Consider the following 17,697-nt stretch of genomic DNA (forward strand, 5'->3'; position numbering starts at 1 on the left):
ACTTGAGACCTCTTGTGCCCTCTTGTCTTGCTGAGAGTTGCCTGGGAAAAGAGCCCAACCCCCCCCTGGCTCCAACCTCCTTTCAGGGAGTTGGAGAGAGTGATGAGGTCTCCCCTGAGCCTCCTCTTCTCCAGCCTCAACACCCCCAGCTCCCTCAGCCCTTCCTCACAGGACTTGTGCTGGATCCCTTCCCAGCCTCCTTGCTCTTCTCTGGACCTGCTCCAGCACCTCAAGCTCCTTCCTGAGCTGAGGGGCCCAGAACTGGACACAGGACTCAAGCTGTGGCCTCCCCAGGGCTGAGCACTGGGGCAGAATCCCTTCCCTGGACCTGCTGGCCACGCTGTTCCTGAGCCAGCCCAGGATGCCATTGGCCTTCTTGGCCACCTGGGCACACTGTTGGCTCACGTTCAGCTTCCTAAGTACATTTAAAAACCAGTAAAGCCTCATGAGAAGACACTTTGCTGGGAAACAAGACAGACGGGGTGCTGATGCGGCATCGGTGCTGGAGGAGCTGCCGGCTGAACCCCGCCCCAGGGCCCAGTGCCCTAATCCCGCAGCAGAAACAAAGCCGGGGCGGGGATGGGGTTTCCCCTCTCAGAAAGCACCCCAGGCGTCAACCGCTCCCCGTTCCCAGCGCCGTGCCAGGCTGGGACGTGGGCACACACCTCAGCTCCCTGTCACTGCCCCTGCCAGCCTCCCTGCCTGCTCCTGCCTCTGCCTGCACACCCGGCCGGCAGCAGCAGCCACCGGCGGATCCTGGGCTCAGAGCCCTTTCCAGCTTCCCCAGGCGGGACTTGGGAAGAGGGAACCAAGGCGAGCGGTGAGATGGGAGCAGACAGACACCCACGGCTTGGGATTTGCCAGGAATCACTGAGGTGGTGGTGGGCTTTCTGGTCTTTTCAGGAGTATTTTCTATGTAACCCCCCTGCTTTCTAATGAATGGGGGGAGCACGGAGCTGGGTGCTGTGGGAAGCTTGATGGGAATAAAGGTTTTCTGCTGGAAGAGGCCGGCGTGCTTTATCCGACTCCTCGAAGAAGGAAGGGCACAGCTCGGCTTGCAGAGGTGGCTTGGGGTGGCACCGCTCAGCTCCACTTCTGATTCTGAACGAACCTTGCGGGGCTGGGCTGACCCTGGGTGGTACCGGCAGGGGGGACAGGCACCCTGCCTGTGGTAACAACACCCTGTGGAGAGGGAACAGAGGGGATGAGCACCCTGTGTAGGGTAAAAACACCCTGTGCAGAGGGAACAGGGATGAGCACCCTGTGTAGGGTAAATACACCCTGTGCAGAGGGAACAGAGGGGATGAGCACCCTGTGTGGGGTAAATACACCCTGTGCAGAGGGAACAGGGATGAGCACCCTGTGTGGGGTAAATACACCCTGTGCAGAGGGAACAGTGTGCAGAGGGGATGAGCACCCTGTGTAGGGTAAAAACACCCTGTGCAGAGGTAACACGGGGGATGAGCACCCTGTGTGGGGTAAATACACCCTGTGCAGAGGGAACAGTGTGCAGAGGGGATGAGCACCCTGTGTAAGGTAAAAACACCCTGTGCAGAGGGAACAGAGGGGATGAGCACCCTATGTAGGGTAAATACACCCTGTGCAGAGGGAACAGGGGGGATGAGCACCCTGTGTAGGGTAAATACACCCTGTGCAGAGGGAACAGTGTGCAGAGGGGATGAGCACCCTGTGTGGGGTAAATACACCCTGTGCAGAGGGAACAGGGATGAGCACCCTGTGTAGGGTAAATACACCCTGTGCAGAGGGAACTGGGGGGATGAGCACCCTGTGTAGGGTAAATACACCCTGTGCAGAGGGAACAGGGGGGATGAGCACCCTGTGCGGGGTAAATACACCCTGTGCAGAGGGAACAGGGGGGATGAGAACCCTGTGTAGGGTAAATACACCCTGTGCAGAGGGAACAGGGATGAGCACCCTGTGCGGGGTAAATACACCCTGTGCAGAGGGAATAGAGGGGATGAGCACCCTGTGTGGGGTAAATACACCCTGTGCAGAGGGAACAGAGGGGATGAGCACCCTGTGCAAGGTAAATGCACCCTGTGCAGAGGGAACAGTGTGCAGAGGGGATGAGCACCCTGTGCAGGGTAAGTACACCCAGTGCAGAGGTGAAACGCGGTCTGTGCACCCGAGGATCTCTGCGCTGTGTGCAGAGGGAGGGAACACCCTGCTCAGAGGTGACAGACAACCTGTGCAGAGGTGACAGGCACCTTGTGCAGAGGGGACATGCACCCAGCGCTCAGGGGACAAGCGCCCGTGTGCAGAGAGGGACAGGCACCCTGCGCAGAATAAATGCACCCAGGGCAGAGGGGACAGGCACCCTGGTCAGAGAAAAAAATACACGCTGGGGACGTCCGTCCACCCTGTGCACCCTGAGGAAATGTATCGCGTGCGGGTGGTACAGCCACCCTGTACCGAGGGGACAGGCACCCTGCGTGGAAGGGACATTCCCCCCCTCCCCGTGCCGGGTGTCCCCCCGCCTCCTGCAGCAGCCGCTCCCTGGCCGCAGCCCGGCACTTCCATAGGGATTTGCTGCCCCCTGCCTGCCCGTCCCGCAGCCCCGGGCCCCTCCAGCCTCGCTGTTCCCGTGTCTCCCTCCGTGCCACCGGGATCTGGCACGGCTCCCCAGACCCGCCCCGGGGCACCGGCACCTGTCCCCGGGATGCTCATCACCCTCCTGTTCCCGCTGGAAAGCTGACATCCCACCAGGACACCCATCCCATAGGGACACCCATCCTGAGAAGCTATCCATCCCACCAGGACACCCATCCCATAGGGACAGGCACCCTGAGAAGCTATCCATCCCACCAGGACACCCATCCCATAGGGACACCCATCCTGAGAAGCTATCCATGCCACCAGGACACCCACCCCATAGGGACACCCATCCTGAGAAGCTATCCATCCCACCAGGACACCCATCCCATAGGGACACCCATCCTGAGAAGCTATCCATGCCACCAGGACACCCACCCCATAGGGACACCCATCCTGAGAAGCTATCCATCCCACCAGGACACCCATCCCATAGGGACACCCATCCTGAGAAGCTATCCATGCCACCAGGACACCCACCCCATAGGGACACCCATCCTGAGAAGCTATCCATCCCACCAGGACACCCATCCCATAGGGACACCCATCCTGAGAAGCTATCCATGCCACCAGGACACCCACCCCATAGGGACACCCATCCTGAGAAGCTATCCATCCCACCAGGACACCCATCCCATAGGGACACCCATCCTGAGAAGCTATCCATGCCACCAGGACACCCACCCCATAGGGACACCCATCCTGAGAAGCTATCCATGCCACCAGGACACCCACCCCATAGGGACATCCATCCTGAGAAGCTATCCATGCCACCAGGACACCCACCCCATAGGGACATCCATCCTGAGAAGCTATCCATGCCACCAGGACACCCACCCCATGGGGACACCCATCCTGAGAAGCTATCCATGCCACCAGGACACCCATCCCACCAGGGTGACCAGGGCACCCCATAAAGTGGCTGCCTCAAACTCCCCCAGTGCCACAAGTGCTGTCGCCCTGACAATTTTTGGGGTCAAGCTCCAGCAAAGGTGTAACTGGGAACCTTGGGGCCAAGCCCAAATGCAGCAGGCCCTCAGGGCACGGATCAGCTTGTGGCACAGGGAAAACATGCTGTATATATCTGAAATGCAAAATATATCAGAACGAGTTAAAACTGATATATAAAACTGCAGATTTACTAAGAACAGAGATTCCAAGGTGCTGGGCAGGCACCTGGCCTTGAAAAAAAAAAGCCTTTTTTTTTTTGATATTAGCCAGTTACTGAACAACCTGCCAGTGTCTCACAGCATGGGGAGAGCAACCAAATTTCTTTGAAAGGGGAAAATTCTGGGGTTTTCTTTTTTTTTTTTGGGGGGGTGGGGAAAGCAGTTGAGTTGGAATGGCTGCAAATCATCTGTCACCTGGGAGACCTGAAGCAGGGCTGGGGGAATTGGGGCAGCCCCCTCTGGGCTGTATTTTCTGACAGTTTTGCTGACAGGGTCCTGAATCTCTGCCTTATGTTGGAGATGCTCCTGCCCTGGGGGGCTGGGACATGGGCATCAGGCCTGGGCATGGAGGCAAGCAGCTGGTTATATTTTAGGATGACCTCAGGTGTTTTTTATATGCCCTGAGTGATGCTTGTGACTGCAAAAACATGAAGTGGCAGGAGATGATTTATGAAGGCTTGAAAAAAAATGTTTATATAGTGAAGCAAAGCCAAGAAACCCTCTTCTTGGGGGCCTTCAAGGAAAGATATTTTGATGCTGGTCATCCTGTGTTCAAGGAGCCACCCAGATCTGGATTTCAGGCTGTGATAAGCTTTGCCCAAGGGCATTCTGGTGAGGGCAGATTGGGAGGCAGCTCCTCAGAGGGCCAGTGGCTGGGGATTGATGGGCAGGGATGCACTCAACCCCCCTGGAGGAGGTAGTGACTGTGACAGTGTTGGCCCTGGGTCCCTTCCCTAGGCATGGGAAGTGCTTTTTATATTGGAAATTTTGGAAACAGAGGTTGCATTAATGGGGAAATCCAGTTGGCTTTGAAGGGCTGTAAGAGATTTTGGTGCTGCACCCACTTCCTCTGCTGAGTTATCAAGAAAGGGGATCCAAGAGCATCACTGCAGCCAGACCATGGTGCTAAGGAGGAAATCAGCTGAAACTGACCTCATTGCTCTCTAAAAGTTCCTGAAAGGAGGTTGTAGTGAGACAGATGTTGGCCTCTTCTCCATGGTCACCAGTGATAGGACAAAAGGAAATGGCATCAAGCTCTACCAGGGGAGGTTCAGGTTGGATATTAGAAAAAAATTTATTCACAGAGGGTGGTTAAACATTGGAACAGGTGGAGGAGGCACCATCCCTGGAGGTGTCCTACAGACGGGTGGATGAGGTGCTGCAGTGGGTGGTTTAGTGGTTAGGGGTTGTAGGGTGAATGGTTGGACTCAACATGTTATTTTAGAGGTCTTTTCCAACCTTGATGATTCTATGAAATAATTCTTCACCAGGGAGAAAGAGCCTCCCCCTGGGCAAAGGGGGAGGTGTGTGGGGGAGTGTTAAACAAACCTTAAGGAAGACAAAAGCCATGCTCACAGTTAGGAGTGATGGGAGTGTCCCGAGTTGGGTGGGTGATGTTTTGGAGCAGTGTCAAGCTCACAGAAACACATCTTTGGCTGGAAGACACCTTCAAGATCACTCAGCCCAACCTTTGCCCAGCACTGTGTTTAAAGGTCCACTGAGGGTCAGCTCTGCCATGAGCAGGGATGTGCTCCATTGGGATCCCCCACACCCTCGCTTCCCACATCCTGCCCTACAAATCACAGGTGATCTCCAGCACCTGCTGTAACCCTTCTGCCACTGCTTTCCTTCCCCACCACGTGCACACGGGGGACACCCAAACTCCCGCGCACCTTCGGGACGTGACGTGACGGGACAACGGAACAACGGGACGGGACGTTACGTTCCTACTGACACCAAGCAAAGGGGCGGGAGGCAGCCTCGAACCCGCGACCCCAGAATCTCGTGTGTGCCGCCCAGCGCCTCCATCAAGCTGTTGACGCGAGGGGGCGGGAGCCGGCGCGCGGGTGACGTGCAGCGGCCGGGGGCCAATGGGAGGGCGCGGCGAGGGGGGAAGCGCGGCGAGTTCGGCCAATGGGAGGGCGGGGAGAGGGCGCGCGGCGCGGGCAGGGCAGGAGCGTGGCGGCCGGAGCGGCGCGCGGGCAGGTGAGGCAGCGCGCGGGCCTGTCAGGGCTTCCCCTCCACACACCCCTCTCTCCCGCCTTCTCCTCACCCTGAGCTGGGTGCTGCTGGCTCCTTGTGGCTCCTTATGGCTCCTTCCGTCTCCTTCCGTCTCCTCGACCGGGTCCTCAGCCCTCGGCAGCCGCCCACTCCACTTCCCAGCTCGGGGCTCCGTCTCCGGGCAGGCCCTGCGGGCGGGGCTCGTGTAGGGAGCCCTGAGGGAGGCGGCTGCCTGAGGCAGGCCCTGAGGGGCCGCGCCAGGGCTTCAGGCACAGTGCAGGCCTCTAGGCAGGAGGCTGGCGGGGAGCACTCGCAGGCCTCCCCCTGGGCCTTTTAGGGACTCCTCGGGGGTTGCTGTGTATCTGCCCTCGTTGAAGCAGCGGGGCTGGCTTTGTACGGGCGATGAGTAGTGTCTATCTGAGGTGGTTTCTGCTGGCCACCGGTGCAAAGCCTTGCTGTAGGAGAGCTTAGTGTGTAACCGAGATGCTGTGTTGGTGCCTCAGGAAGCAGAAGCTCGTTGTTTGAATGAGGAGGTGTCGGGAGTGGGTCTGTGTATGCCTGTGACTTGGCGTTTCCTTACCGAGTTCTGTGTGTCTGGGACATTCCTGCCCACGGAGGGCCTACCGGTAGGTTCTTGACAGGGGCAAGAGTGCCTGCTGCCATGGTGGGAGCTCATGAAAGAAAGCACAATGTTCTCTGCAGCGTTCCTCACACAGTTGCTGTTTCACAGCAGGTTTTGGTAAGTTCATGTGATCTCGGTTGCCGAGCATCACTTTCATATGTATGCCTGGCAGCATAGAGAAGACTTTTGAATATAGAAGATAAGCCATCTATGAGGCTTGGGACTCTTGTGTTTTTCTGATCAGTAAGTTTGGGGGAGGCCAAGATAGCTATCTTTAAACCCTTTATGGGGACCCTTCAGACTATTGGCTGAGAATGATTAGTAGCCCTTTCCCTTAGTAGCTCACAAGTCCTCTCTGCCAACAGCAGTGCTGACCTCTGCAGAATAGGTGAAGATTATAAGGCTTTCTTACAGAGAATCTTGGATGCAGAGCTTCATTTCTCAGCCTAAAGAATTTTCTTCTTAGCCCCTGCTAGCCAAGATTCACAGCTTTAGTTTTCCCAGAGTCAGGAAGTGTTTAGAGTAACTTCTGTTGCTGCTTGATCCCAGGTGTGGGTAATATCTGAGATTCTGGGGTGTGATGTTGAGCTGCTTCAGCTGTGGGTGCACTGGGTATCAGGATTTAATTAGTAACTACTCTTTAGTGCTGGGTGCTCTCTGTGTTTCAGCATCAGTGCAAACGAGGGCTAATTACCTCCTTCCATTTGGGACATTCTCTTATAGGACAGTAGGTATGCCATGGAGACCTGAGGTGAGGCTGACAAGGGAAAGCCAGTTCCTGTGTGCTGTGTTGCTTTTGACTCTATGTTGTGTCCCTGAAAGAGTTTTCTACTCCTTGGGAAAACTTTTAGGGGCTTACAAATGGGGAAATCTTAAGAATTTCTTGGAAAAGGCAGGTGATTTTCTGCTAGCTAATGCCATGAAGTTCCTGTCCTGATAATACCACAGGAAATCCAGTGAGAGGGGAGGAGCTGGGTTTTCATAGAAGGAATTCAAGCCAAATGCTCTATTTAAGGAGGGGCAGTTTGCCACCTCCTGGAAGTTCCTGCCCTGCTGAGCTGGGTGAGAGTCAGGTGCTTAAAATAACTACAAAGTGTTTGGGAGAGAAGGAGGGTGATGAGATGGCAGAGCTGCCAGCTGAGTCAATTATTCAGGACAGTGGAATCTTGAGACCTCTGTGAGGAGCTTCAAAGTCAGATGGCAGATAAAAGGCAGAGTTGACAAATGCCTGAGAGTGTATATTGGAAGAAATAATTTTAACTGCCTACTGTTGGGTTAAATAATGAACAGGCCAGACACTAGTCCTGTGCCCTTGTTTGTCCTTTCTCACAGAGCCAGAGCAAATAACTGTGACTGTTACTACCTTGAAAACTCTGAAAAGAATACCATTTTTATTCCAGAGCTCTTTGAGACCAAGTGCTTAGTAACAACCATGAAAAGATTAAATGTTTCCATGTCTACCTGCAGATGAGATTAAGAATAAAGCATACATGGCTGAAAAATTTAAGGGAGCCAGGGGAGGAGTAATTTGTGGGGGGTAGAAGACTGAGTTTGGAGGTTTGGTGCCTACTGTGTGGCCTGTTCAGAATTTCTCTGCATCAGCCTTTTGTTGCTGTGGGGCTGGGCTGGGCTACCAGACAGAGTACCAAGCATGGCTTGGGGGCTTTTAGGTGGTTTTTTTTTTGAAGTTGACCTATTCTGGCTTCATGTTTTTAGTGTGGCTAGGAAATGGAAATTTTCCCTTTTGCTATATTTGATTAAACATTTATTATTATGCCTAATAACCTACAGGGTGCTCTCTTGAAAATGGGCAGCAGGTGTTTGGGTTGTACTTAGTCACTTCTGCTTGTAGAACACAGCAAAAAAAACTTGACTTCTAGACTTGACACCAAAGATTGGTCTCCCCTCCTGGTGTGGGGCCTGTAGGTCTTCACCATTTCTGCTTTATGCCCATCCTACTCTTAAAAAAACCAGTAAACAGAGCACCTGCATGCCCAGAAGGCAACTTTTTTAGTGTCTGATATCCTATCAATGTCATTGTGCTTTCCTGTAGAAACAAACAAAAATTTGGCCACCTGATCTCTGCTTTCCTTCTCTGCATTTCCCTGTCTGTACTGTGGGGGTTGCTTTGCTGATCTCTCTGACTCCTCTGGGTGTCTGTTACTCGGTGCACTGTGAGAGCTGGTGCTGGTGCTGCTGTTCACACACAATTCCCCAGCCGTGCAGAACGAGCCCCTTACTTATTCACGTTGAGCTTAGCAGACACAAGCTATGCCATCTGTAGCAGCCTGTTAAAAAAAAAAAACAAACCCTTTTGCCCCATCTTTCAGCTGCAGCAAGGAAAGAATTGCCAGCTTTCTCTTACTGTTGTCCTCTGGTGTCCTTCCAAAAGAAGCTGGTCCCTACTTGTCAGGCTGGGTCACTTGAGCACCTGAGGCTGGATTCCTTTCCCATTTTGAAGGGTCTCTTGCAACTCTGCTGGTCCACCAGTTACTCTGAAACGTTGTGTCTGAGGCTTTCCTTCTGCTCTGTGAAGCCTTCCTCCTTTTTTTTTTTTGCCCAAGAACGAGAAAAATCTAGATTATTTTTCTTTTTTAGTCTTGTTTCTTGAAGTTAATCAATTAGATGACACACAGCCTGTCAGTGTGTGAAGTACAACAGTTGAGCACTCATTGGAATATTTCAGCTTTCCATTTTCCTGAAGTTAGCACAAAAAAAGCTTCAATGTGGCTGTATTTAGAGTATAATAGCTACAGCTGTTCTTCATCTGATAGCATTGTAGTGCTCTTGAGGAGTTTTTAGGGGATTTTGGGTAATAAATCATAATTTATAATCAGTCTGAATACAAACCTAAGAAACCTGTCATCTTTTCTAGTTTATTTTTGGCTTAAATCCAGTCAACTTGCACAATGGGGCGTTTATTTGTGGTTCTAAATGTTGGGGAAACATTAAACTGGAATTTAATAGTCTGATGCAGCAGCTTCTATTGATAAATCATTTTACAGAAGAGCCTTTTCAGTCCTGGCTTTTAGCCCAAGGTCGATCTGGTTTCACAGCTATTAGTTTAATTTCTTATGTTCTTTCTTTCCTTCAGGTGTCAGTTGTTGCTTCTGCCATCACTCTGCTTGTTACTGTGGCAGCAGTTTCCATCTTGCACAGCAGCATCAGGAGTCAGACTGCAGTCTCTTGAATGCAGTAAATTCTGCCAGGGTGGAGACAGAGTTGTTCGTGCTGTTAATTTAAATATTTGAATGCTGTTGCTTTGAAAAACCTGTTTGGTGTTGGCTTTCTAGGTCAGTTTTGAGCTGTTATTTCCAGTGCTTGGTTATAATCAGAGGCACTTTAATTTGCTCCAGAATAACTAGTCTGTTCTGTATCTGCAGACTACTTCAATCTTAGAGTTGCTGCAGTTGTCCTACATAAGCAAATTCATGAGGGAGACCTTTGGTGTTGATATGGAGTCTAGGGCTAAAAAGTGGAGATTTGGGAGAAGTTTTACAGTGCTTTTTTGTTTCAGTGCTCTGAAAGGTTAGTTTGCTTTCTTTTTTTTTTTAGTTAGCTTTTGTTTTGTGGGTAGTGAAAAGAAGAGGTGAACTAGATTGGATCAAATCAATCTGAAGTCTTTCAGCCCCACTTCCAGAGGATGTGACCAGTTCTTGTCTGTGTGGATCAGTTCTGGACAGTGTCTGCCAACAGAGGCTGCATCTGAGTAAACACTGGAAGATGTTCTGTGCTGCATTGCAGGGCAAGGAACTGATTATTTCCACCCTCCTTTTCCTGCTGCCCTCCGTTTCATCTCTTCAAACAAATCCTCTCTCTGCTCTCTCAAACCCTATTAACAAGTCAATGCAAATATGATCGCTGCCTCCCCCGGTAGCTCCCAGATTTCCGGAAGGGGGTGGAGCGTGCCTGTGGAATTCTTCCATTCCTGCCTGCCGGCTGTTGGGGTTTGTCCTGGCACCCAGGAGGCAGGGATCAGTCTCTTGCTAATTGGAAGTGTCTGAATGAATTGTCATGCGGCGCTTCTGAATCACCTGTCCAGACAGACAAACACTGCCCTTGCCATCCAAGCCGCTCTTGCCAGTTGTACTGGGGAATAGTGGTGAGACTGGGAACATCAGCAATATTAAAATTGTACTTTTAAATTTCCTCGGTGTGTGTCAGGGGCACTGAGGAATCTGGGAAGTGGAGGCTGGTTTTGATTTGTGAATATGCCCTGTTCTGATTGGGCTTCCCCGTGCCTGATCAGCTCCATGGATTTTTTTTTCCTTTGAATAAATGATAAAGAGCTGGATTTGATGCTTGAGACCTGGTTTGTCTTACTTGATCCCAGGCATTTTGGGTTGGAGTGCATGTGCTCTGAGAGGGAGACCCTACTGGAGGTCCCAGTATAGGTTGGGGGCTGAGCTGCTGGAGAGCAGTGTAGGTGAAAGAGACCTGGGGGTCCTGGTAGACAAGAAGATGCCCATGAGCCAGCAATGTGCCCTTGTGGCCAAGAAGGCCAATGGCATCCTGGGGTGCATTAGAAAGGGTGTGGTTAGTAGGTCAAGAGAGGTTCTCCTCCCCCTCTATTCTGCATTGGTGAGGCCACACCTGGAGTATTGTGTCCAGTTCTGGGCCCCTCAGTTCAAGAAGGACAGGGAAGTGCTTGAAAGAGTCCAGCACAGAGCTACTGAGATGATTAAGGGAGTGGAACATCTCCCTTATGAGGAAAGGCTGAGGGAGCTGGGTCTCTTTAGTTTGGAGAAAAGGAGACTGAGGGGTGACCTCATCAATGTTTTCAAATATGTAAGGGGTGAGTGTCAGGGAGATGGAGTTAGGCTTTTCTCAGTGGTGACCAGTGATAGGACAAGGGGTAATGGGTGTAAATTGGAGCATAGGAGGTTCAAGTTGAATATCAGAAAAAATTTTTTTACTGTAAGGGTGACAGAGCCCTGGAACAGGCTGCCCAGGGGGGTTGTGGAGTCTCCTTCACTGGAGACATTCAAAACCCACCTGGACACGTTCCTAGGGGATGTACTCTAGGGGGCCCTGCTCTGGCAGGGGGGGTTGGACTAGATGATCTTTCCAGGTCCCTTCCAACCCCTAGGATTCTATGATTCCCATGTCTGTAGCACCATTCAGCAAGACCAGATTTCTCTGATCTGTGGCTTTATGGAGATGGCAGGTGCTTGTAGCATGTAGCTGATTTAGCTGCAAATCATGGATTTAGTGCATGAAATCGAGCTTTTGGCTTTCATATTTTATTAATGTGAACCCCATTGGTGGTATGTTTTTTTTTTTTTCCTTCGTGTTGACCCCAAGCACATGGTTTTATCCTTTCTGTGAAAATAACAGACCCTATTCTGAACTTGGGACTGCACTGATCACCTCATTTGTTACAGCCCTTGCCTTATTCTCTACATTATATTATTATTATTATTATATTATTAAACTATTACCTCACTAGGTTTATGCAAGCAATTCTCACAGTTGTCTTTGTACATGTATCTGTTTTGCTGTTAATTTAACTTCATGTTTGTAAGTTGTGTGTTTGCAGCCCCTTTATATACATCTATACCTATGCCTTCATACGGATGTGTTTTCATTTATATTTTATAAGAATTTATAATAATTTATATTCTATAGAAACATAGAATCATAGAAAGAAAGTAGCTGCAAGGATCATAGAGCCCAGCCTTCCAAACTACTTGTATTACAAGTTAATTTAAGCTAACATTATTTTCATAGGGACTTCTCTGCTTTCATTCCCCTCTGTATCAAGGCAATATATGAACTGTCTTGCAGCACCTGCATCCTACCTGTGACATAAATCTGCCTTAAGAACAAAGCTGCAAAGCAAAGCTCTTTGAGACCACCTGAAAGTTTTTTTTGGTGCTGTTTAGTGTTTGGGAAGGGTGGGGAGAAGAGTCACGGAAGACACATTCCTGCTACTCTGTCTTTGCCCCTGGAGGTACAGAAGCTGTTCACAGCTGAACAAGGATTTTTTTTCTCCTTCTTTGAAGGTTTCTTTGCATCTTGAGTGAAACCTGCAACAGAGATGGATACTGAAGGCTTTGGGGAGCTGCTTCAGCAGGCAGAGCAGCTTGCAGCCGAGACAGAAGGGATCTCTGAGCTCCCTCATGTGGAACGCAACCTGCAGGAGATCCAGCAGGCGGGGGAGCGCCTGCGTTCCCGCACTCTGACCCGCACCTCCCAGGAGACTGCAGATGTCAAGGCGTGAGTACAGAGCTCTGGCACTCAAAACTCTGCACTGAGGGTAGAAGCTCTTTATGGGTTTGATTTTTAATACGTGGAGAGTCTTGCCAGGACTACCCAGAAACAATTTGACTGCAAAGCTGTTCACCCGCCCCCTATTTTTTGCACTTACACAAAAAAAAAAAAAGGAGGGGGGCATGGAACTGAGGGGCTTATCTGAAACCAGGAACAGTCCCTTCTCAGGCACTAAAGCCAAAGTGCAGGACCTTGTTCTGTCTGCTATTGAAGACATTTACCAACATGCTGTAGACTTATTTCTATCTGGAAGGACTTGGCAACTGTGCAGTACTGCAGTGGAACAGCAGCAAGAGTTCAGCTGGGGTGGTTAGATAGACACACAGGGCTACTCAAAATTTGTTGGATCTTGTTTGCTTGGGGGTTTTTTTTGTGTGTGTGCAGTTTTCATAACACAGCTGGGAGCACTGCCTGGACATGGCTGGATGCTGACCTAAATATTGGCAATGAATTTGGCTTCAGAGTTGTGTCTGTTCAATACTATTTCATACCTGTACAACTTAGGGCAACTGGGCTGGTGAAAGGACTCGAGCACAGATCCTATGAGGAGAGGCTGAGGGAGCTGGGGGTGTTGAGGCTGGAGAAGAGGAGGCTCAGGGGAGACCTCATCACTCTCTCCAACTCCCTGAAAGGAGGTTGGAGCCAGGGGGGGGTTGGGCTCTTTTCCCAGGCAACTCTCAGCAAGACAAGAGGGCACAAGAGGGCTCAAGTTGTGCCAGGGGAGGTTTAGGTTGGACATTAGAAAGAATTTCTTGCTGGAGAGGGTGATCAGGCATTGGAATGGGCTGCCCAGGGAAGGGGTGGATTCTCCATCCCTGGAGATATTTCAAAAGAGCCTGGATGTGGCACTCAGTGCCATGGGCTGGGAACCACGGGGGGAGTGGAGCAAGGGTTGGACTTGGTGAGCTCTGAGGTCCCTTCCAACCCAGCCCATTCTATGATTCTGATTTCTTCCTTACAGGTCTGTTCTTCTTGGCTCTGGAGGGCTCGATATACCTCACATTTCTCAGCGACTGAAGAGTCTAAGTGCAGCCACTACGTTTGAGCCTCTTGAACCTGTGAAGGACACTGACATCCAGGTAGGGCCAGTTCTGACATATGGGTTAAGCTGCTCGTGTAACTGCCATCCTGTGTTGGTGTTCAAAGCTCTCTTAAGGTGTTCAAAGCTCTCTTAAGGCCACTGTGGAAGCAGTCATGCTCTGTGTTTAATTTGCTTGTTAGAGAAAGCACAGAGGGACACTGCTTTCAGTGATGAAAGATGAGTTTGTCATTAGAGGCAGCTTTATGTATCAGATTGTCAGAAATACTTTAATTCCAAGCTCTTGCTGAAGTCAAGAGGAGCTGTGTGTGTACTTACTGCCTCTGTAGACCTGTCTTTGTTGGCTTGGAAAGCCTCAGTTGCACAGGGATAGCTCTTCCTCAGTTTTGAGACTTTTTAATGTCTGATTGGTGTACACATGTGGAACCACTTGGCATTTTTGAGGTGCTGGAATAGGGGTCTCTAAGTCAACATGCAGAAGAGGTGAGTACAGCCTTTTGTTTCACTGTATCTCAGATGCCACAACTTGCCTCCAGGGCAGACTGACTTTGCTGTGTTTCATATGCTTTACCAGTGTGGCTTAACCTTGTAAATTTTCCTTTGGATCATCTCCCCAGGTGTCTTAGAAATGAATGTGATCTCTCTATTTTTACTTTATGATAGCTGCCTGCCCTTGTAGACTCTTCCATGATGAAGATGTCTGTTGTACTTCTTACTCATTTAAGAGCTGCTTGTGGAACTGATGCTGTGGGTTGCACTGAAGATAAATCTGAATTACTGGTTAATAATTTTAAAGCTTTGCTGGCAGATGGAAAAGTTAGCAGGGTCAAAAGAGTTTTAAGTTCTTTTTAGCAGTACTATGCTCTATAAACTACTTCAGAAGGGAGAGAAAAGGGAGGTGTGTGATGTTACCCCATTTTATCTCATGCTGTGTTTGATTTAAGCATTTGGTGTGGCCCACAGTGGGTGGGGAGTCCCTAAATCTAATCTTCTAGTAATAGGAGCCCTGTCTTCAGTCTGTTTTCTTCACCTGTTGCCTGGGAGGGTTCCTGCAGGCTTTAGGTGTGCCCTGGGGCCCCTGGGAAGGAGCCATGTCCTGCTAGAACATGCAGTGCTGCTTGGGGTTGGAGCTGCCTTCAGCTCTCTGGGGCTGGGAAGGCAGATCCTGGGTGTTAGAATTGGCCATCCTGAGCAAACTAAAAAAAGCACACACAAAAAACCCCCCCAAACTAAACAAAATACACAAAAAACCCCCCAAACTAAACAAAATACACAAAAAAACCCCCAAACTAAACAAAATACACAAAAAAACCCCCAAACTAAACAAAATACACAAAAAAACCACCCCAAACTAAACAAAATACACAAAAAAACCTCCAAACTAAACAAAATACACAAAAAAAACCCCCAAACTAAACAAAATACACAAAAAAACCCCCAAACTAAACAAAATACACAAAAAAACCACCCCAAACAAAATACACAAAAAAACCACCCCAAACTAAGCAAAATACACAAAAAACCCCCAAACTAAACAAAATACACAAAAAAACCCCCAAACTAAACAAAATACACAAAAAACCCACCCCAAACTAAACAAAATACACCAAAAAATACCCCAAACTAAACAAAATACACAAAAAAACCCCCAAACTAAACAAAATACACAAAAAAAACCCCAAACTAAACAAAACACAAAAAACCCCCCAAACTAAACAAAACACAAAAAACCCCCAAACTAAACAAAACACAAAAAAAACCCCAAACTAAACAAAACACAAAAAAACCCCAAACTAAACAAAACACAAAAAAAACCCCAAGCTAAACAAAACACAAAAAAAACCCCAAGCTAAACAAAACACAAAAAAACCCCAAACTAAACAAAACACAAAAAAACCCCCAAACTAAACAAAACACAAAAAAACCCCCAAACTAAACAAAACACAAAAAAACCCCCAAACTAAACAAAACACAAAAAAACCCCCAAACTAAACAAAACACAAAAAAACCCCCAAACTAAACAAAACACAAAAAAACCCCCAAACTAAACAAAACACAAAAAAACTTCAACCAAAAAAAAAAAAAAAAAAAACCACACCAAAACCAGAGGGGGAGCATCATAGTGCATGAAGTCCTAGGATACTGATATGAGACATTCAGAAAGTGTTAAGAGAATCTAAGATTTCACCTTAACAGAAGCCTCAGCTTGGGTTAACAAACAAGAGGGACCTCCTATACAGGACCTCTTTTAAATGGTACTCTATAGTGCTGACTAAAAAGACATGCACCAGATTGCAGCTCAATTAATTATCTGAATTATTTATCAGTTGTAAAATGTAGATTGCTTGCACATAAAAGGGCTGTGAGTCCAGGAAATATCTCCCAGTAGAGTAATAGGCCGGGAAGTTGATGAAAAAGATTCTAGGCTTGCCATTAAATTGTAAGGATTTGTATTTTTCCCCTCTCATTTGAAATGTGTTCTTAAATTGCACACAACTCAAACACTTCTTGCAGCAGATCCAGTTCATAACAATTCCTGTGTTGAGTTTATAAAGATGGGGATTTTCTAAGTTGTCAAAAAGCCCTATTTTGGCAAAATCTTTTCAAAGCTGGATGCATTAGTCAAGTGATTCCTGATACTGTAGTTAGCACATAAATGAATGCTGGTTTTTTGTTTTCTTGTGGCTTTTAAAAATCCAAGGTAAGGGTTGATTGTGTGGGCTGGTGTCTCAAAGATGGGGTACATGTGCACAAAGAGAATACTGATGTTTTATTCAAAAAAGTTATTTCTTCATTTTCCAAAGATGCAGACTATGATATCATCTTGTTGGAAACACTGTCACAGCAGACCTCTGTTCTGAAATGTCTAAGCCCAGAGTCATGGTCCCAGTTTTAAGAAATGGTGTTGCTTTTAAGGCTTGGTCCTGCTCTGTGCAGATCTGTGAAATGGATGCCAGAACCAGGCAGGAGCTCTCCTTGCACACATTGCTGAAGGTTTGAGGTCCTGGCTCCATGACACTGAAGGAAAATTTTATTGAATTCTCTTATTTATACAACAATTTCACCTTCTTTTGATGCAAGCATAGCTGAGATGCTGCATACAAGGGTTTGGTCTTGATTTCTGGGTGTGGATGTTCAGAGTATTGACTGAGCAGCTCTCTGGAGGTCCAGATACAGAAAGAAGAGCTTTTATCTAAATGAGGGCAGAAGGTTGGACTGAAATCTGTCCAAATGGCCACTGAGGTGGACTGAAATTAAGTAGCTGGGATATTTTCAAGTTTGTCAGGGTACTTTGAAACCAGGCTTGGTTTCAAAGGCAGCTTTGACTTCTGCTTTAGTGCTGGTATAATCTAGGTCCCAGGATGCTCAGCCCATCACTGTATGGTGTGTTTGTGTGTATGACTCAGAATTTAAAAATGCTTCCTCTGACATCAGGTACCAAAAAGGTGCTTTATTCAACCAGTGAGTTCTTACTGCTATTTTGTGTTACCATTTGCTGCATACTTGGTGGTATCTGCTAGAATAATACCAAAACCTCTGGTAATCTACTAAAGTGTAACTAAAATCAGAGTAAAAAATGGAAATGCTGACACAACCCTAAAGGGGCATCCTCAAGTGCTGTTCACCATCCAGTGCCTGCATTAGCTTAGCCTGAAACTGCATTTTTCCTTTTGCAGATTTTGTCCTTTCCCATTTGCCAGACATTGATTTCCCCACCCCCCTTCTCCAAGTCCTTCAGTTCTAATGGAGCTTGAAATTAAGGTGGCTTTATTTTTCTGTCGTTTCCTTGTTCCCCCTAATCGATGATGCCAGCACAGCTGTGGGGACCTTTTAACCATTGCAGAGCCAGGACAATGAATACAAGAGGATAATCTACATTTTTTTGTTCGGATGGAGGGGTTTTTTTTGTTTGTTTTTTTCAGGGTGAGGTTTTCAGTTATTGGTTTCTTTGCGTTGCTGCAGTCCAAATGGGAAAGGTT

The 17,697-nt window shown here is 48.5% G+C and overlaps 1 protein-coding gene across 3 annotated transcripts in view; it reads left to right on the forward strand.

Moving 5' to 3' along the window:
- Window positions 1–796: 796 nt before the first annotated feature.
- The window catches only part of NUP93 (nucleoporin 93), an 86,689-nt gene continuing 69,788 nt past the window's right edge, over window positions 797–17,697 (forward strand). The window contains exons 1-3 of one of the 3 annotated variants that reach the window (XM_071757044.1): window positions 797–820; window positions 12,411–12,624; window positions 13,640–13,757. In XM_071757044.1, coding sequence (XP_071613145.1) covers window positions 12,446–12,624; window positions 13,640–13,757 — 297 coding nt within the window. In that variant the 5' untranslated portion in view covers window positions 797–820; window positions 12,411–12,445. Of the gene's footprint in view, window positions 821–5,690; window positions 5,769–9,570; window positions 9,699–12,410; window positions 12,625–13,639; window positions 13,758–17,697 lie in introns of those variants that run through there. The other 2 variants (XM_071757045.1, XM_071757043.1) reach the window with 2 other exon arrangements.

Source organism: Heliangelus exortis, chromosome 13 (genome assembly GCF_036169615.1).
Source record: "Heliangelus exortis chromosome 13, bHelExo1.hap1, whole genome shotgun sequence".
Lineage (NCBI taxonomy): Eukaryota > Metazoa > Chordata > Aves > Apodiformes > Trochilidae > Heliangelus > Heliangelus exortis.